The sequence below is a fragment of the Hippocampus comes genome, unplaced genomic scaffold (assembly GCF_001891065.2).
Source record: "Hippocampus comes isolate QL1 unplaced genomic scaffold, H_comes_QL1_v1.1 scaffold91, whole genome shotgun sequence".
Taxonomy (NCBI): Eukaryota; Metazoa; Chordata; class Actinopteri; order Syngnathiformes; family Syngnathidae; genus Hippocampus; species Hippocampus comes.
Genome location: NW_017805034.1, coordinates 1727950 through 1748120, shown reverse-complemented (window position 1 = coordinate 1748120; position 20171 = coordinate 1727950). Strand labels below are relative to the sequence as shown.

The 20171-nt window shown below is 42.1% G+C and overlaps 3 protein-coding genes across 8 annotated transcripts; 2 read left to right on the top strand and 1 right to left on the bottom strand.

Moving 5' to 3' along the window:
* Positions 1-319: 319 nt before the first annotated feature.
* On the bottom strand, positions 320-20075 carry LOC109512064 (arf-GAP with dual PH domain-containing protein 1). 6 transcript variants are annotated; one of them, XM_019863542.1, is made up of 13 exons: positions 19940-20075; positions 16006-16184; positions 13325-13448; positions 9959-10086; positions 8209-8300; positions 7216-7298; positions 4520-4632; positions 4272-4418; positions 3069-3152; positions 2679-2741; positions 2316-2387; positions 1985-2213; positions 320-1152 (listed from the first exon to the last, which is right to left on the bottom strand). In XM_019863542.1, exons 1-13 carry the CDS (start codon positions 20007-20009, stop codon positions 1124-1126), a joined length of 1413 nt encoding a protein of 470 aa, XP_019719101.1. In that variant the 5' UTR covers positions 20010-20075; the 3' UTR covers positions 320-1123. The 6 variants fall into 6 exon arrangements, with proteins under 6 accessions (XP_019719101.1, XP_019719103.1, XP_019719106.1 ...); XM_019863544.1 differs by lacking the exon at positions 2316-2387; XM_019863547.1 differs by lacking the exon at positions 19940-20075 and having other exon boundaries at positions 9959-10042; positions 16006-16066.
* On the top strand, positions 13927-14706 carry cox19 (cytochrome c oxidase assembly factor COX19). Its single transcript, XM_019863555.1, has 3 exons — positions 13927-14067; positions 14249-14360; positions 14450-14706. The coding sequence occupies exons 1-3, from the start codon at positions 13986-13988 to the stop codon at positions 14541-14543; spliced, it is 288 nt and encodes a 95-aa protein (XP_019719114.1). The 5' UTR covers positions 13927-13985; the 3' UTR covers positions 14544-14706.
* LOC109512068 (hemoglobin subunit beta-1-like) lies at positions 18329-19119 on the top strand. Its single transcript, XM_019863553.1, has 3 exons — positions 18329-18481; positions 18580-18802; positions 18906-19119. The coding sequence occupies exons 1-3, from the start codon at positions 18390-18392 to the stop codon at positions 19032-19034; spliced, it is 444 nt and encodes a 147-aa protein (XP_019719112.1). The 5' UTR covers positions 18329-18389; the 3' UTR covers positions 19035-19119.
* Positions 20076-20171: the final 96 nt, after the last annotated feature.

Here is a 20171-nt window from a genome sequence, read left to right as displayed (position 1 = left end):
TTATTAATACGTAGTGTGTTTTACTATGATTTTTTTTAAATTAAGTCAATAAAGAAATATTTTTTTCGAACCAACTGTACTGGACGGGTCAGAGTTGCGTAAAATATTAAAAAATAAAATACATCATACGATGCTGAGTATTAACTGTATTAATTTGTGCATATAGATGTGCTTTTCTATTACATGTTTCTGGAACACGTTTTCCTCTGACCACCTTGATCATCAGACAGACCCTGTGAGGTAAATTTGAAATCTGATTCAATGAAAGAAACCGGTTCGAAGGCCCTGGGTGCAAATTAGATTCACAACAAACAGAGGCTGACTGAGAAAGCTGACTGAAAAGCCAACAACAAAGTTTTTTTAGGAGTGTACACAGACAACAAACACATTACACGTTCATATGTATTAGGTTTTTATAGTAAAACAAACAATTACTGTGATTAAATGATCATCATCGTTTAAAAAAGGGCAAATAAATAAAACACTCGTAAACACAGTCCCATCACATTACAATCCTTCAACGCATCAGTAACAGTTTCACAATGAGTTCAAGAGAACAAACAAAGGCAACAGCTGTCATATACTGGATAGGCTTAAAAAGAACTTTCCCGCAGCTATGTTAAAAAGCGACCAGTCACTGAGAATTTGTGTTTTGAATGCATATTTGTGATCAACAGTACTTTGCAGATATAGGTTTAGCATGGTTTCCAACTCATTTCAAAATGTACCCACATACACGCACACACACACACCCTACAGTCGATAAATCAACAATGCAATATGATTCAACCTGGGTAAATATCAATTCATGACATGAGAGTTGAGGGAGGTGAAACCATTCACAAGACAAAATTCCAGGACAGGGACGACATGTCTCCCACAGGTTCCTGCAAAAAAAACTCTTTGTCCTCACATCAGCTGAAGGAGCATTGAGTCCCATGTTCGTTTTCTACATAACGGGTTCAATGATGTCAACCTGCCTTGTGTGACTTATCTTTCCTCATGGTGGTCAACCCACTTCTGGAAACGCCCACCCCTTGCCTCAAGCCACAGTCCGTGGTCTGTTTTTGATCCCAAAGTGACCAGGTCAAATCCTGCTGCGGTCTTGCTTTTTTCTAAGGCCTCAAGGTTTGTGTTTAAAATGAGCCTCCACTGTTAAAAAAAAACAAAAACAACAAATTATAAGTATTTTCTGAAAATGTGACATGATAAACAACCACTACATTGGCTTTCTCTCCCCATAACATGAACATCTTGGCTGCCAATTTTCAAGTGACAGCCGAGCTAAACTGTCTGAAACATTATCATGGGAGAGGCACTATCACAAGCAGAAACACCCACATCCGCAAAAAGAAAAAAAGTGTGGCGCCCCTGCTATCGTGCCAAAGCCAAAAAGGTAAGCAGAGCTGCACGGAGTGCATGATAACTTCATTTCAGACAGACAGGAAATACTGTGTGTAAAGCAATAATTGATCCTTGGTGGATTTTGATTAAAGCAAGTCAAAGACAATTACAACCTGTCAATTATTTCAAATTTGGGGGGGGGGGGTGCCCTGAACCCTCTCATGCACCCTGTAACCCACAGTTGTCAAAGTCAAGGCCCGGGGGCCAAATCCGGCCCCCCACATCATTTTATGTGGCCCGCGGGAGCAAATCATGGGTGTCAACTTTCATGATTCTTGCTGAACTCTGTCACAAAATGTCAAATTGTCACGGGTAATAAATAACGTTGAGAATTTGCACCGGCCCTCCGAGGGAAGCCGTAACTCCGAAGTGGCCCGCGACAAAACAAATGAGTTTGACACCCCTGCTGTAACCTATAACATGATAAGCTGTCCACTGTAGTGACCGCTGTCCCCGAAAGGGTTAAAGCCTCAAAAAAGGTGGTTTTAAAAGTCTCGGAAAATTTCTCATGGTTATATGTGTGACAAATTGAAACGTAATTGATAAACACAGAAAAAAAATGTCGGCCGAGCCTCCGTACCTGCGTATTCCTGGGGCCTCATCGGTCGATTCATGACTCTCTGAAAGGCCGCGATCCAGTCTCGTTGCTCAGCCTCAGTCTCGCAGGCAAACAGGAACTTCCTGTCTGGCGTGACGATAGTGATGCCGTGATTCCAGTGGTAGCCTTGAATGGTTGAGGGCAGGCCAGGCAAAACGGTGTAACTGTTCTCCTTACTGCCGATGAACACTTCGCCGCGAGCGTAGGCGTCCTGCAGGGAGACAGCAAGCACCGACAGCCCGAGTCAAAGAAAACAATCGCCGCAGTCAGCAAAAGTGCCAAAGGTGGAGAGAAGGTGCGAGTTGGATTATACCAAGGGGTCTTTAAAATACATCAGTCGTCGGTCGTCCATAGTGAACCACCTCTTCTTGAAGCCCTCTGTGTGCTGTGCCAGCAAAAGTCAACGTCAAAAACGGGAAGTGAATGAGACAATCTTGGTCTTTGAACGGCAACAGGGGATACAACAAATGAATTGCACATTCTAGTGGAAGTCCATTTTCATTGTCTTGTCTGTTACGATACGTCACATGTGTCGAAAAATGAAAAACATTATTTGTAGTTCAGAAATGGACCATTTCGGTGAAATTGAAGAATTTGCCGCAGTTCTCCTGACGATCTCTTAGGACACAATAACATGCTGCGGCAATCACGGTCGGGAATCGATGACGATACAAACCTTTGGGCCTGTTTTCTCCATGAAGCCTTCCTTCATGAAGTTTCGGGTCAATTTCGGCACCAGCTGGAAAGCAACAAAACTAAAGTGAAAAAGAAGCACGGATCAAATATTTCACATGGGGTTTTCCTAGCTGCGGTCCCGCAATTTTCACTTCAAGAAAGAACATCTCTACATTAATATGCATTTTCAGTGCTGAGGCGATATGAATAATTAAAACGCCAAGTGCTGGTTCATCAGTTTTTGAGACCAATGCTTAAAAAAAAAAAAAAAAAAAAAAAAAACATTGCAGAAAGTGCTCGACAAAAAAATAAAATTCACATTTTTTTTAAAAAAGCTACAAAACGCATGGATTCTGGCAACGCCTTTTCCAATGAAGTCATCCATCCTCACCTCCTCATTACTTGCTCCAGGGAAGGCCACTTGGAGGTAGTGGAACCTTGCCGCTCTGATTGCATTGAACCAGTCGACCATTTCCTGGTTAAAAAAAAACAAACAAAAAAAAACAGCTGATTTGAAAAAAAAAACGTGTTTTTGTATGTGGTTGGGAAGATTTTGAGATCATATGCATGTCGTCGTCAAGCGCACTTTGGTTATGTGCATGCTGCTGCAGCCTTGCATCGATACCGTCACAAGGAGGCTGACTGAACCCGATGAACTGGATGTTCCACTACTTGGCCAGCAGAGGGCACAAGTGTGCTCTAAAACACACTGTAACGCTTATTCCTCTGGCTTCGCTCCTTTCTCGTTTTAATTCGATCTATTTACTGTCTTTTGCAGTTGTTCATTCAAAAGTGTGCATGAGACATTTGCGGAATGATTTAGAGTTGCAAACAAGACCGGATTAATGCGCAGGTTGTAACTGAGAGCCCCTCACGACAATAGGAAAAAAAGCACTACTTCATTGAAGTGGACACTGGATGAAAAATCGACAGTGATATCAGGCCGTATCTGCAGTATCGTTCATATTTTTGTCGATATTTTATTTGATTTATGTTTTCAGGGGGCAAGACTGATCAAATGGCGTTGCCAGTAATGTAAAATCAGCAGCGGGGGATCTTGCATCACCGTGTAAATTAACTGCCCCGCTGAATGTAACCACACTCATTCATGTTTAATTAAACCACTGGCAACAAAAGCGAGTACACCCCGAAGTGAAACTGTCCGAAATTGGCCCAATTAGCCATTTTTCTATTTTTTTCCATCCCGGTGTGATTTAAATCGTTGTTATTGTTGCAGATGTGTTCAAATTGGTGCTGTCAGTGCATCCATAAAATCTGTATCAACTGTAATGTGTATGTGTTAAAATCAGCGGGATTGTAGTTTGGGATTTTCATTTGAGTTAGTTTTAATTTCATTTTAATTTAGTTTTTTTTTGAGGATTTGAATATTTTCAATTAGTTTTTAGAGCAAGATTTAGTTTTAGTATTAGCTTTAGTTTTTTTCCCCTTTTAATACACGGATATTTTTATGATAATTCAAGTTATTTTTTTAAAGCATTTTCATTTTTGATTGTATTTCGTGAATGAAATTTTTTTTTTTAATTTTAGTTATACCGTTCATTTCCTTGACCGACAATAACCTAGGTTGACACACCTTAGGGTCGCTGTGGTAGACAAAGATGTTCCTTGTGCTGTTGTCTTTCAGGTAGGTGATCTGCAGGCCGCAGGGGTTGCCAATCTTGGCCGGTTGGAAGGTGGCGTTGAGCGTTTCGATTTTCATAACTGCCTTGGGATCCCTAGCCTTGCGATTACGAAACACAAACAAACAAAAAAAAAAACGTGTTGACCTTCTTGTCTACAAAGCAAACACGTGTTTCGCATCAAAAGCAGAATCGTGCTCACATCCTGCTTGTTGAAGTATTTGAGGGCCCCCTCCCTCTCGGACAAGATGAACTTTCGGCTGAGAAACTGACCGTTGTCTCGTCCTCGTTTCCATAGAAACCCCTCACGGTATCCTGAGCGGTGAAAAATGAATGTGTTTAAGTAAAGCGGGCGAGGAGAACATTTTGAACCAGTGGCGGTGACATCTTGTACCCGAGAGGGAATGTGGAAGGAAGTGCAAGGCACAAACTGTCTCGCTGCCAGATAATTTCCTTGTTCTTAATATTCTGTTCTATTTTAAGCACACATTATTCCTCTTTACTCTTATTTTGGCCCGAAGGCTCAGTCTACGTTGTCTCCATTTTCACGCGATACTCGTCTATTTCTGTCAGGCAATGCGTTCTTATCTGCGTCTTGAACTGGAGGACGCCTCTGCAAAAAAAAAAAAAAAAGTCAATAAGTGACTCAGCAAAGCATGCCTGCAATAAAATAAAAAAAATAAAATAAAGAACCGGGTAAGATACAGGTCGTCGTTTAAAAAAAAAAAAATGAGACTGTCAATTCACGTGATTCATTTGTGAGTTTTAGCAGGCATGTTTTTATGACAAATATCGGTATTTTTGATTGCCCTCATTTGCTCAAACACTGAAAAAAAACAGTGTGCTGAAAATCGCTCAATTTTATTTGGGCAAGTGGTTGCACGAAATAAAATCATCTGGATCGAGCTAAAAAAAAAAATATTGTACTTAGCCCTTTCAGGGACAATGGTTACTACAGTGGACATCTTATGTTACCAGGTTACAGGATTCATGAAAGGGTTAAAAAAAAAAGCCTCTAAATCCAGATTATTCTATTCTTTAAAAGCGCTTGTCTTCATGCGCTTCACAGGTGAGCGGAGCCCAACCCAGCAGGTGAGATTTAAACTCCAAAGTTCATTTTTCTTATTATATCGATTCGATTGTTACCCATTGCATGAGAGCCGATACAAAACGACATCGTATTGTGCTGTGCATGTTAATGAGGCTCGTGTACCTAAGTGGCATAATTGGTGTGATCATGGAGAAAGTCTGATGTTGCCTCTCAATTGGGGCGTACAAAAAAAAAAAAAAAAAATAGACGCCTTTGCAAGGGTGATAGAAAAAGCCATCGCGATTAAGGGCAGAGAAACTGTGGTTTGATGACCCACAGCGGGTTGATCACTTCAAGCAAAGCCATTACCGCCCCATTACCAATCATCTGCAAACGCAGGTAATGGCACATCAGAAAGTCATTTGATCCATTGTTTGGAATAAAATATTGACGAGCATGGTTTTAGTTACATTTCGTTTTAGCATCAAACCCCACTTGCGTACAATAAATGACAGTAGGGTAATTGCAGGTCTTCTGTTCTCCCGCCCTGCTGCTCATTTCCATTTTCCTTTTTTTCCCTGGCACTTGGCTGCCTTGCTTTTTGTCTTCTTGTCCTAAGCGCCAATTTTGCCGTTTGGGCGGGTGGGCTACAGTACGAGCTGCATGTGTGTGTGTGTGTGTGTGTGTGTGTGTGTGCGCGCGATGAGCCTTTGTGTCTGCGACTCTCTGACATGAAACATTCACCTCCGCTGGCATTGCCTCTTCAATCAATTGGCCTCATTGTCCCCCACCCACGACTCCTTCCCGTTACACTCTCCTCGACTTCGCTCCTCTGCATTTACAATCAATGCTGGTATTGGCCTACCACTGAGGCCAGGTTACCGCCAGTATCCTATCTCAATCGCCACGCACAAAAGGCAGACAGATGCAACTTGGCGGCGATGAAGAAAGCTTGATAGAATGACTCTTAATACTTTGCACAAATTGTATTTTGGAATTTGTGTGTGTGTGTGTGTGTGTGTGTGTGTGTGTGCACGCGCGCAGATGGTTTTCCACTGTAACAAAGGATGGGTGAGGTGACTACAGGCCAATGAGAAAGCGACACACACACACACACACGCAATAATAGTGGAGTTTAAGGAGTAAATGCGTACTGAATGTGGTGTGGAGCATTCAAAACAAAACCTCGTCAACATTAAAACACAGAAAAAAAAACCAAAAAATTAATCTGGACAAAAATATAACATGTTTCCGCATCTTGCAATTTCTGATCCAATATACATGATCAGTTAATAGCTGTTTGCGTAAAAAAAATAATAAAATAAATAAATAAATAAATAAAATTGGTGCCCAACCTCAAATAAACATAAAAAAATAGCAAAAGGTTGAAAAATATTATAGCCCTTTTAATGCACCCTGTAACCTGATAACATGTCCACTATAGTAGCCGCTGTGCCTCAAAGTGTTCAAACTGATATCTTGCATATTTGAGGAAAAAGATGAGAAAGAAACCAACAAAGATGAGGCTATAATAAAATGTGGAATTATATTCTGATCGATTGATGCATGACTTTTTATTTTAAATCAAAATTATAGGAATTAGATTCTCTCTCATATTTTATTGTGGAAACAAAGGAAAATCTGTTATATTTAATATCATGAAAATTAATCTGTGCAAATGTAAATCTCAGTACCCTTTCGTAAAAAAAAAAAAAAAAAAAAAAAATCATCTGTAATCGATACCTGGTTCTCTCTGGAGCTGAGAATCAAATCAACACAATGGCTCAATATTGGAGGAAATATGACCACACTGGGATTTCATCCCGCAATGTGTCCCGATGCAAAAGCCAAAGCGATTCTTGCCGTACCTGCAGTGTAAGGTTCTTGCTTCTCGATGAACTCAAATTCATTCCTCTCGTACTTGGCTCGGATCCATTGCTCCCTTAGCATCCTGGAAACAGCAATGACACGTCTCACGGTTCCGGCTTGCAACAGATCATAGCGAAGGAACTGGGAGGCAGACCAAAGTTGTGAGTGTTGCATATTTGCTTGTCCATTTTTGCCGGCATGTTGCCTATGCGAGCATGCTACCCAATACCACTGATGACCCTCGACTTTAAAACTCGGGAATACGGTCATTGATGTAACATGGGTTGATGATTGTTGACATTCTACATGCACAATGTGTGCTTTTTGATCCTCTCGGTTTCAAATGTTTGCTGCCATCTTGTCGCCCTTTTGGAGGCCATCAGTTCCTCACAGATTTTTTTTTTTTTTTTTGCAGCACTCACTCTGAGAATAGCAAGGGTTCATTGTAATCATGTGACCTTTTCTGACCTATAAAAGGGAAGTTGCACATGTAGTCATCAAGCAAGAAGGAATGTCAGCATCCGCATTTTCGGGGTGACTGAGCAGTCACCTCTATTCTAAGACTCCAAAAAGAAAAAAAGGAATTCCATATCCAGCCTATCTTTTCAAATGCAAGGGGCCACAAACATATTTTGCTATTTTATCCTGCATGCTTGTTGGTTTCTTGACCTGAATTAACTCCAATAATGGAACAGCCCCAAGTTTTTTTTGCTGTGCTAATAGCTGCCAGCACATTTAAACAAACAGTGAGCGCTCAGTATCCCAAAGTGATTCCGGGCTGTGTTGCTATTGAAGTTTGATGCAAAAAAAAAAAAAAATCTCTTCTTTTGGTCCCTTGACATGTTCATCCTTAGGACAATTGATTTTCCAATATGATTTTGTGACACATCCCGAGTTAACATTCAGATAAGCCCATCATATACACTATTGATATAGTCTGTGGGATGCCAGAGCTTTTCTGCCTTCATTCATTGGTCAGTGAGTCTACTTACTTGCAGTCAGTGTGCGTTGGTCTGTAGTAGAAAGCCGGAACATTCTGCTCATATTTGGCCTTAGCGACATTGTTTCCCAAATCTGCTAGAAGCTGCAAGACAGAAACAAGTTTCCCCCCCACCCCACCCCACCCCCAATGGCATCATCAACCTGTGTGCTTCTAAAACATTGCAGCAGATAGAGAGATAGAAAACAGTGTCATTCATCCATTTATTTCCTGTACAGCTCGTTTTCATTCAGGTACACCCTGGAGTGGTTTGCCAGTCACAATGACAGGGCACATCCAGAAAAATACCCACTCATTCACACTAATTTAGAGTCAAACCTTTGAGGGACAGTGGTTACGACAGTGGACAGGTTATCGTGTTATCAGGTTACAGGAAAGGGTTAAATTCACCAAAGAATCTGGGATGTGGGATGAAAACTGAATACCCGTAGAAAACCCACGCAAGCAGAAAGTCGAGCATGCAAACTCCGTGCAAAGATGTTCTCCTCACTCCGAGGCAAAAATTTTAAAAAGCTCAACAAAAATATCCATCCATCCATTTTCCGATCCGCTTATCCTCACAAGGGTCGCGGGGGGTGCTGGAGCCTATCCCAGCCGTCTTCGGGCACTAGGCGGGGGACACCCTCAACCGATTGCCAGCCACTCGCAGGGCACACAGAGACAAACAACCATTCATGCTCTCACTCGCACCTAGGGACAATTTTGAGTGTCCAATCAGCCTGCCATGCATGTTTTTGGAATGTGGGAGGCAACCGGAATACCCGGAGAAAACCCACGCAGGCCCGGGGAGAACGTGCAAACCCCACACGGGGAGGCCGGAGCTGGAATTGAACCCGGTACCTCTGCACTGTGAGGTTGACGCGCTAACCACTGGTTCACCGGGCCGCCTTCAACAAAAATATTTGGACCAAAAACAAATATCCAAAAGGTAGACACATGATATGATATTTTCTATGCATCTAAAATTGCTTGACTGAGGCTCGCATCAATGTATCCTACTAAAAAATTCATGGCAATGACTGTCGAATGTGCGCTGGTATTAAGCACACACCACATATCATTTTCATTTTTTTTCCCAGCGGGTGGCTCAAAAATGTTTCTGCTGTAAGGTTAGACATCAGGGACTGATTCTTGAATTGGAGAGTATATCACTCGCTGAATACTCCAAAGACAGCACCATATTTTCTAATATCATGGGGCAAGGGACATTTACTCAATTGCAGATGGGGGGTAGGCATCTTTTATCACCAATATATGATTTCCCCATTCTGCTTTTTAACATTCAGCTTTCACTCCGGCCCATTTCTTGCCACCTCACATCTCAACCTTCACTGAATGACTCACGATATCGCCATCAGCCCGCACCCCACAAGCTCCTTCCCGACAGCCTTGTTTCAACATCCAAAGGGATGACCTCATGTATCTCGAACAACCATCTTTAACTTTGGTACAATAGACACCTTGCTCACCCATCCAAAATGTGGTTTGCTTTCACCCTCTCACCTGATAACATGATAAGCTGCCCACTATAGTGACCGCTGTCCCTCAAAGGGTTCAACTTTAAAGGTGCCATATGATGGAAAATTTACTTTTTGCTTGTGTGTAAAAAGCTTGGGTCACTGCCCATCTATCAACTGTGACTTTTTTTTTTTCCATCACGTCTCCTTGAAATGTCATTTGGATAGCGCATGCAAGCCGGTACAGCTTCCACTGACCTTTAAAGCTCGCTATTAGAGCCTCACCTCCACATCGCTGGCTTCCCACGTGTCCTGAATCGACTTGACCCTGCTGATGTGCGGGATGCCGCGATGAAGGAGCGAGCAGGCCTGGCAAACAAACACACCCAGTGTCAGTGATGCCCAGTCTGGCTCTGCAGGCAGAAGACAAGAGGAGGCAAAAGGGAAGAAGGGAAGAGGAGAGGAGAGAGGTTGCGGCAAGTAAACAAGCAGGAGGGATTGAAGGCCGGATGAGTTTGGTGGGGGGGGGAGGCAAGAGGGGGAGTGAAAATAGGAGGAGAGAAGAGGAATGGGTGAGGTACTGTTAGGGCAACGATAAGATTTCAGGGTACAGATGAATTGAAAGCACAGGTGGTTCTTTGTGCGTCTGTTCGAAAGGCACGGGAGCATGGCAAAATGTCATTTTCAGGAAATCCTGTTTCGCTCGTAAACAGGAAACAGATCGGCTGAAATTCAATAAAAAGAAACGACACGCCTGCAGTTGCATCACCCGATCACAGTTTTGTCTCGGGCGTGCACAAAAGGATGGGCAGAAAGATCGATGAGCTCATGATTGATTACAGTATTTGCATTTTGAGTAGAATGTATTCTCAATTCATTGTATGAAAGCGCGAGTGAGGAGGTGCACCACTCGTGCTGCTGTTGAGGAATAAACATGTGACCTTGGCTTTTTTGTCAGAGCATTTGACGTTAATTGCAAAAAAAAAATAAATATCATATCTTGGTGGTTGTTTTGAAAGCGCTCTGGAAATAAAGTTGAGTTCTTAGCAGACGGTTCATTCAAACAGCACTGAATGCATCTGCTGATATCGACTCGACCGGCTTTCTGAGCCTCAGAAGCAGTTAGGGAAAGGTTTTCCGACACTAACGGCACACGGCAGCAGAAAGCTGCCCGTGGGTGTTGAGGAAAAGTACACTTAGACCCTGAATCGCAGTTTCTTTGATTCTGCCCACGTCCAAAAAGCTTACGAGAGACGTAATGTGCTAACCGTGAGCAAAAGCAAAAAAATATAAATAAAAAATTAGAAAGCAGAGCGCCAGACGATAAGACGCGCTGCACTTGGGAATGCAGATCTACAATTGCCCGCGACATTAGGTGCAGTATGGCGACGCAATCTGATCAAATAAAATACAAGAGCGATTTTAAACGTGATGCAAGGTATTCTAAAAATCCTTCATTGATCTTATGAGAAGCATTTTATATTTTTTTCTTTGAATCTATCGTTTTGGGGAAAGAATTCACATACGTTTCAAGAAATGTCTTATAAAAGTGACGGGAAATATTCAAATTCGAGGTGTTTTTTTTTTTTAGAAAAATACACTTTTAGGCTAAAAAAAATTATCATAATCTGACAACAAAAAATGTTGATCTATTACTGCTTCAAACAACAAAGTGAATGGAGGAAAAGTGGTTAAGATGGCATGACTGTCTGTTTTATGTGTTGTGTTGTATTATTTTATCATTTCATGTTAAGTGTTCTTTTGATGGCGGCGCGGGCACCCGCAGCGGCTCCTCTTGTTGTCTGTTTAAGAGGGAGGAAATTTCATCTGTGCTGTATACAGCACATTTGACAATAAAGTTGTACTTGACTTGACTTGGACTTTCGCATACAATGAGAGAGGACCCACATACCACTTTTGGTTGTCGGGCCACACTTTGCGAATTATTAGCCTACCGTAACAATACAAACGTGGCCTTTTCTGCCGAGACCCAACTGCCCTGCATAAAAGCTATTAAAAAGTCAGCTTTTATCGCATGTCCCTCATAACATTTCAGACGGCTACAAAACACAGAACAGAGTACACACCGAACCAACCCATCAAGCGGTGAGGTCATCGTTGTCTGAGTCAGACCGTTTAATGCCCGTCTGACTAAACCGCATGCGCGGGATACGCATGCGGGTCACTGTTCTCAGCACGCACCGCCACAGTGCTTTTTGACAACACCAGGAGAAGGAAACGAGTAGTACAAGGCGGGGCTCTATCTATATCTGGGCAAAGTAATTCGTACATGCCACGATCCGAGTGACTGATGGGATATTCACAGCCGAGTAAAATCATCAGCTTGATGTCACTCATCATCATGGCGATACAGCTTTTTATTTGGATAGCGTGCTTCGGAGCTTACTATCTTTGTGGTTGAATTCCTGATATCAGCTTTCAAAAGCTCAAAGGTTCAGTTTGAATTTCTACTTGCGGCTTTTGATTGACAACATACCAATCGGCATTGACGCGTATGCATGTAAATGGTGCGAGTACTACCTTGCACAAAAAAATAATTTCAAAAATGCATGAATACCTCTCTCATGTCAAATCATATTTTGGGCAAAGGTAATTTAAGAACAGATTGTGCAGGTGTACTTCAAGTGGTGGGCCGGGTCTACAAAGCGCCCCGATTTGAGTTTTCACAGATTTTGCATTCAAGTCTGCCAGAGCAAATCTGGCTCTAGTGTTTCTCTGCTGCAGCCAGTCCTCAAAGGAACCATCAAGGCATCTTTGGTGGGCTCGCCTCCAAGTGCCGGGCATTCAGCCCATCCTGGAACCTTTGTGGCCACTTTGGCTTCATATCACTTCTGGGAGAAGAGGGGCGGAGGTATAGGAGACAACACACATTTGGTGTGTGTGTGTGGGGGGGGGGGGTTAAAAAGTTCAAGAAGGGCATGAGGGGAGTACAATGAGCAAGCTTGTGCAGTGACATAAGAATATCACAACGCGGCACAAAAAGACACTCAGGTGTGTGGCTACTGTTAGCCTAGAAATGATTTTTGTGCAAATTTAAACTTGCGTTATGACATTTTGAGGTTACAAAAGTAGCACAATGAGGTAGTTCACTGAGGGACGGTGAATAGTAGTAATTTGTTGTCAAGCGGCAAAAAAAAAGGCATGCTGAGTAACTGCTGTTATTCTTGCTTGTTTTTTCATTTGATTTCTGTTGACAAAGATTTACTGTTCTTACAACTGAAGGAGTGCGTTGTCTTAGTTTCGTGACAGAGTATGCGACATTCTAATTTACAATTTATAGTTAAATCGCCACTGAAGGAACAGAAAATGAGGACCTCTCTGTATTGTTGCCCCAGTTGTGCAAAATTTGACGAATAAGATCCAATGATGTTCGCAGTAGGCAACAACATCATGCCATCATCTGTCTGTGGAGACACACACACACACACACACACACACTCTAGCAGGAACAAAGCAGGTTCATGAGAGGACAGTTCCATGACAACACACGCACACGCAGTGATTTATATGTTTAACAGGTCTGACGAAGTCCAGTCTCTCTTCATCTGCCGCTCTTCTAATTTTATATATGAATGACAGCGAGTCCATTGTGTCAAGAGGTGCACCGTGATCAAGAACGACTTGCGATACCTGGGTTTCCGCAGTCCGCGCACGTCTCGTTGTCCGGTCTGGCCAGCACGTCTTGCAGGAGCCGGTTGTTCCCCTCCGGTTCCATGGTAAGCGTTCCCGAGGTCGACACAAGCACATTCGCCGACTGGAGGCAAACAGACAGAGCAGACCATCACCTGTCTGTCAGCCGGATGCTCTCGCTCTCTCTTTCTCTCTCTCGCTCTCTCCTCCCTCTTGTGTATGATGGCTTTATTACTGTGGCATTAAACCCATCACCCCTCCATGCATGTTCACTGAGACACCAAGTGGTGATGTTGCGTCACTATAATAAATAAATATCGACAGGAAAATCACCACCACTCGCACTATTGACACAACATAAGGTGCACACCTGCACAATCTGTTGAGGTCCATGACAATGTATTTATTTCATTATGAAACAGTCTTCTTGGTATCCTTATCATCAGACTGTATTAATATTATTATACTATTGTATTAGATGTGTTTGTTTTTCTTGGAGAGCCTTTATTTTCAAACCAAATATAACGAAAACGGTTTGTGGAAGGTCATCGGTTTTGCAAGGCTCGACTAAAATGGCTGCCAGTTTAAGTTATGACACCATAACTACGCGTCCAACGTCACATCTGCGACAATCGCTCCGATCGTCTTTTAAAAACAAAACATGTCTACTGCAATGAATTTCGGGTCCAAGAGTTTTCAACCTCGACCACCTGACAAAGGGTCGTTCCCATTAGATCATTTTGGTACGTTGCACAATTTGCTTTTGTAATGCTTGTCTTTGTAACGCGACACTATTCTGGGTGTGATCACAGCTATCTCCACGATAGTAACTTTTGTAATTTAGTGCGTTTAAATGTGTTTGTCACTGAGTAGAAACATTAATTGAGCGATGATGTTAATCAGTGCTCCTTCTTTGGATTACAGGAGAGTGCAAAGCCTTCAAGGAGACGTTCATGAAATGTTTGCGAGAGAGCAGCTTCGACAATTCCAAGTGTCGACTCCAGTCCAAAGCCTACCTGGAATGTCGTATGGAACAGTGAGTTATTAAAGTTCTCTTTTTAATGAAATGTTTAGTTAATTAAATGATCTGCTTACTTTCATTTTTGCTTTTATCGTGCGTCGCAGTCAGCTCATGACAAAGGAACCATTGGAAAAACTGGGATTCAAAGACCTGTCAGATCCTCCTCCCAGACAAGCAAACGAAGACTGCCAACACTGACACGGCACCCTTCCACAATGCTGAATATATCCAAACACTTGTGTGTGTGGACTCTGGTACAAAAGTGTGCAAACAGTTTTGATAGAATGTCCCAGGATTGTATATAAAATGTCTAATATAAGGAGATACTGTTTGTAATTAAACCTTTTGTATTTAAACCTAAGCTGTGTGTATAATATGATTATCTGTCTCACTGACTTAAGAAGTTCACCATGGTCGTTTTTCACCCCCACACAACTTACGATTAACAGATTCAATTTGATGCCCACAAATGCATGCCACATATAATGATGGGAAAAGTTTCGAAGTAATTGATCACGATCTTATTTGTTGATATCACAGAAACATGTCATTTTAAGTGGTGTGCAGAATTTTGACAGGGGAATGCAGTAAGGGGGTGGGGGGGGGGTCGTCAAAAGAAAGACATGATCATTCTAATAAGTGCAATGAATTGTCTCACGAGGGAAAAGTTGCAGATTTACTTTATTCTCTAATAAAATGACAGTTATTTTCAAAATAAAATATTCTCAAAAGCAGCTCTAGTCCATAACTTGGTTAAAAAAACATGCATAGACACTATTCATATACAGATGTCAAATTCATGTGATACAAGAGTATTTTATGATTTTTTTAAAATACAACCCATCGCTCGGCTGACGTTTTGCTTCGTTTCGCCGTGGGTCTCTGTTTTTGTAGTTAGGTAGAAGTTAGCTGGCATTTTTTCTAGCTAAGAAACGTTACAGATGGTCAGACAGTAGCACTGTCATTTTTGAATTGCAATGAGAGAAGTTCACTTTTGGCATTCCGTGTTATTAAAGCAATGGTGCTCCAACTGACTAGCTAACTCGCCGGGTACCCATTATCTTAAAAAAAAATAAAATAAAATACTCCGAAAATGATTATGGTCCACCTCAAGAAGGGTGAAAATGATGATTATGATGGCAGTAATTAAGGAGAACTAATGGCGCGAGCTGGTCTCAGCGAAACCATCTTCGACGCAATGTGGCAAGGCAAATTAATTTTAGCTGGGACAGCAGTGCCCTGACGACACTGGTGAACATCCAGGACAAGGACAGTGGACTGTTACAGGTACCTGGTTGCTCTCCTCAACAATCAGCTAGACATGGTCCTGCCCACTCTCAAGTCCTCGACTTCATGCCCCTGATGAACTCCTTTGTTGTTTTGGCAGCTTGTTTGAGGAACTTCAGTTGCTTCGTCTCATCAGTAAAAAAACAAAAAAACTTTGATCCCTAATTTTTGAAATTCCAGCCGGCCTAGCCTTCCTATTTTTCAGCTAATGTGTTGTTCGCATCTTTTGGTGTAATCTCTGTACTATTGTTCGTGAAATCTTCTGCAAAAGCAGATGACAACACTTTTGCACACAGGAAAATGGACAAATTAAACAAACAAAAAAAAAAAGGTGGACTTTTCAAAGTGGGGTATTAGATGCAAGCATATTTACCTTGAACAACAAGCTGAAATGGTGTCTTTTTATCCATCCATCAATTTTCTGATTTCTCCTCACAAGGGTCGCGGGGCATGCTGGAGCCTTTCCCAGCCGTCTTCGGGCAGTAGGCTGGGTACACCCTGAACAGGTCGCCGGCCAATCGCAGGGCACGCAGACGAGCAACCACAAAACACCTGGAGACAATTTAGAGTGTTCCATTAACCTGCCATGCATGTTTCTGGAATGTGAGAGGAAACTGGAGTACCCGGAAAAAACCCACACAGGCACGGGAAGAACATGCAAACTCCACACAGAAAGGCCAGAGCCGGAATCGAACCCTGTACTTCTGCACTGTGTGGCCGGCGTGCCGCCCTTGTCTTTATAAATATGTTAAATCCACCCATCCGTTTTCCAATCCGCTTATCCTCACAAGGCTCGTGGGGGGTGCTGGAGCCTATCCCAGCCGTCTTCGGGCAGTAGGCGAGGGACACCCTGAACCGTTTGCCAGCCAATCGCAGGGCACACAGAGACGAACAACCATCCGCGCTCACACTCACACCTAGGGACAATTTAGAGGATTCCATTAACCTGCCATGCATGTTTTTGGAATGTGGGAGGAAACCGGAGTACCCGGAGAAAACCCACACAGGCCCGGGGTGAACATGCAAACTCCACATAGGAAGGCCGGAGCTGGAATTGAACCCTGTACCTCTAGGCTGTGAGGTCGATGCGCTAACCACTGGATCACCGGCCCACCCCAAATATTTTTAATCTGCATAAAAAATAAAGGAATCAGCCTCACTGTTCCAATACTTTTGGAAGGGCATGGCTGAGTACAGAATTGTTGAGTCATGTATAGTTGGGACGTAAAAATGCTAGTGTCTACTTTTCCTGATATATATATATATATACACACATATATACATATACACACACACACACACACACACGGTATGCAGTAAAACGTTCTGTTCATATAACAAACAGAGAACAATTGTAAAAAAAAAAAGATACACGTATAAAATACAAGACAGGTAGACAGATAGTATAGCGCGCTGTTACTGTCGTCTTGTTTGCGATAAAACCAGAATTTCCCCATTGCCAAACTAGTCACGGTTCTATTCTACCCTGGTTTTCTTGCTTCACATACTTTTTAAATTTGCAGTAAAAGTAAAAAAAAAAAAAAAACTGATCCTGCTCACAACCTTGTGGTATCTTTGTCACAAAAACATATGTGAATTTTGGCAGTGGATTAGTGGGCGGAGGAGAGGGCGCTCCTCAAGATAACACCGGCGTGGTTTCTTGAGATAACACTCAAACATGAAAAGCCCAAAGACAAGTTTGAATATTGAGTGAAATAGGCGGCTGGAGACGTAATTGCTCTTTATATAAAATCAGATCTATTTTTGTAAATAAGATGACAAACATTGTCAGTTGTTGCAGTGATACAAAGAACAGAGCAGAAAAACTGCGTGGATAAAATGTTATTAATTGTGATGTTTTCAACTGTCTGCTCTGACACAACATGACAGTTCAAGCTATAATTTCAGATTACATGAAATGGGAAGTGGATCACCTTAACAAAATGTCGAATATTGGACTTTTGTTTTCAAATGGTAATCAATCAAAAAATATCGAAGCTGAACAAATTCATCAGACCGCTCCCGTATACATAAAAACAGATTTGGGAATGATCCAAATTATTTTGCTTCCGTCATGGTTAATACACCAGTAAATGAGATGTTTCATGCAAAATTATATGATATATTATTAATGTCGATTTATGATGAAACGATTATGATACTCATAATGGTATGGCATTTTTTTTTTTATTTATCTGTTATATGAGACATTGACTTGCATTCTTGAACAGAAAAAAAAAAATTTTCAATGAGTGCGGACGTTATTCTTAATTCATTTCTGAGTACCTATTAATTCCTGTCAATAAAAAAAATAAAAACAAACCATTTTTTAGAGCCCAATGAAAGTGAAAGAGTGCGCCTTACAGCGCTTGATGAGACCGGATGGAATCTAAAACAAATTATGGTCATCGTGGTGGCATAATAAGTTAGTATTTAAATCCACAAAAACATCTACAAAAACACTTTAAATGTGTTTTTTTTTTCCCTGCAGCTTTATGATGGACTTTGATTTCGTCTAAATGACTTTTTTTTTTTAATGCATTTTATGTCTAAAATAAAGTCTGTGTGGAAACATCCAGAAAGTTCTCGAAGGTTCTATGGCCTATATCAGACGCTTTCCATCTCCAGCCTATCGTAGCGGCTTCTCCTTCAGGGCGGGGGGGACCCCGGAGACGTTTAAATAGACCGCCTCGACGCTCTCAAACTCTATTCAGCTTTTTTCTCTCCAAGCCTGAACCAAACAAAACAAGCGGCAACATGGTTGTGTGGACTGACCAAGAGCGCACCGCCATCGGCAACATCATGGGCGGCCTGATCTACGAGGATGACGGCCCCAAGGCTCTGACCAGGTACAACCGGGGACTCGATTGTATTTGAAATTTAAACGACATTGCCGGGCAAGCCCCCCTTCTTGAACTGATCGCTTTTTTTCCCCTCGGTCTTGCAGGTGTCTGATCGTCTACCCCTGGACCCAGAGGTACTTTGGCGCCTTCGGCAACCTCTACAATGCCGAAGCCATCAAGAACAACCCCCGGATCGCCGAACACGGCACCAAGATCCTGCACGGTCTGGACCGGGCTCTGAAGAACATGGACAACATCAAGGAAACCTACGCCGAGCTGAGCGTGCTGCACTCCGAGAAGCTGCACGTGGATCCCGATAACTTCAAGGTAAAGAATAGCATCTTTTTTTCCAGTTTGCACCCCCAAAAAAACTATTTCATCACAATCCTAAATCTCAATTCAATTGTTTTATTTGTGTCCCCCTGCGTAGTTGCTGGCTGACTGTTTGACCATCGTCATTGCCGCCAAAATGGGAACTAGCTTCAACCCAGAGATTCAGGCCGCCTGGCAGAAGTTCTTGTCCGTGGTTGTGTCTGCTCTGGGAAGGCAGTACCACTAAACCTCAGACACTCGAAATGGAGATTCGACATGTGTTTTCATGTGTTTGCCTTCTCCAAAATGAAATAAAAGCTCACTAAAGCAAATCGGTGGAACTGTTTTTTTTTGTTTTTACTTTTTTTTTTTTTTTTTTAATGTCACGGCTCAACGAGCGGCGAAGAGCAAATGACCGACCGTGAGAATCATAAAAATATGAATTAAGGTTATCATGTTATCAGGTTACAGGGGGCATGAAAGGGTTAAAAAAAATTCGCATTTATTCTGTTCAAGGTCAAAATTAATGACTTTGGGTGAAAGGCGGACAACACCCAGAACTGGTCGCCAGCCAGTTTCAGGGCGCATATTGTTAAAAAGATATAAAAATGTTCACATTGTCACTGAGTAGCCTTGAGACAAAATGTAGCGAAAGTAAAAGTGATCCCGAATTATTTGTTTTAATACCGAATTGCCCCCTAAATATTGAATTTTTAATTTTACTTGTCCCTCCTTCCTAGATGAGCAACTTAGACCCCAAATATAACAGATAAAGTCTGTTTTAAAAATGTTGGGTGGATGATTTTGCACCCTTTTTCTTTTATCGAAGAGGAAAAAGTCGTCACTATGCTCTGAAGTCCACACAAACCCTGCGGAAAAAAAAACAAAAAAAAAAACTTTTGGGCATCTTGAGGACAAGAACATTCGCAAGCCACATGACATGATGAGGCTAATTACCCTGAAGACAGATAAGCCTAAAATAAGTGTTATTTTAATATCTTTCAAGTGTCCCAAAGCCTTAACGATGCGTGTCACTCAAAGCAACATTCTCAGTCCAACAAAGTGTGTCAGAAAAGTTCCAGGACCGGTGTCACCAAACATAAATTTCACATGCCAAATATAAGTCACCCTCCTTAAATCTAATCCACTTACTTGGCCTTTTTTGACATGATTTGATATATTCTTGGGAAGATTCTTCCGGGATCTTCTTGATGTCATCCATGTCTTCAAATGATGACCCCCTTGGGAAAGAAAGAGGAAAAAAAAACACACACACACACACACACACACACACACACACACACACACACACACAGAAGGACGCTTGCTCTACGGCAGGTGACACCTATCGAAATAGAAAACATCCACCAAGTCTTTTGCTTGA

Coding starts and splice junctions, on each gene's coding strand:
- cox19 (XM_019863555.1), top strand. CDS start 13,986: ATGTCTACTGCAATGAATTTCGGGTCCAAGAGTTTTCAACCTCGACCA. Junction 14,068..14,248: donor GTTCCCATTAGATCATTTTG/GTACGTTGCACA, acceptor TTTGGATTACAG/GAGAGTGCAAAGCCTTCAAG. Junction 14,361..14,449: donor CTGGAATGTCGTATGGAACA/GTGAGTTATTAA, acceptor CGTGCGTCGCAG/TCAGCTCATGACAAAGGAAC.
- LOC109512068 (XM_019863553.1), top strand. CDS start 18,390: ATGGTTGTGTGGACTGACCAAGAGCGCACCGCCATCGGCAACATCATG. Junction 18,482..18,579: donor GGCCCCAAGGCTCTGACCAG/GTACAACCGGGG, acceptor TCGGTCTTGCAG/GTGTCTGATCGTCTACCCCT. Junction 18,803..18,905: donor TGGATCCCGATAACTTCAAG/GTAAAGAATAGC, acceptor CCCCCTGCGTAG/TTGCTGGCTGACTGTTTGAC.
- LOC109512064 (XM_019863542.1), bottom strand. CDS start 20,009: ATGGATGACATCAAGAAGATCCCGGAAGAATCTTCCCAAGAATATATC. Junction 16,185..19,939: donor ATCATGTCAAAAAAGGCCAA/GTAAGTGGATTA, acceptor AATTGTCTCCAG/GTGTTTTGTGGTTGCTCGTC. Junction 13,449..16,005: donor ATTTCAGCTTGTTGTTCAAG/GTAAATATGCTT, acceptor GTTTGCCTCCAG/TCGGCGAATGTGCTTGTGTC.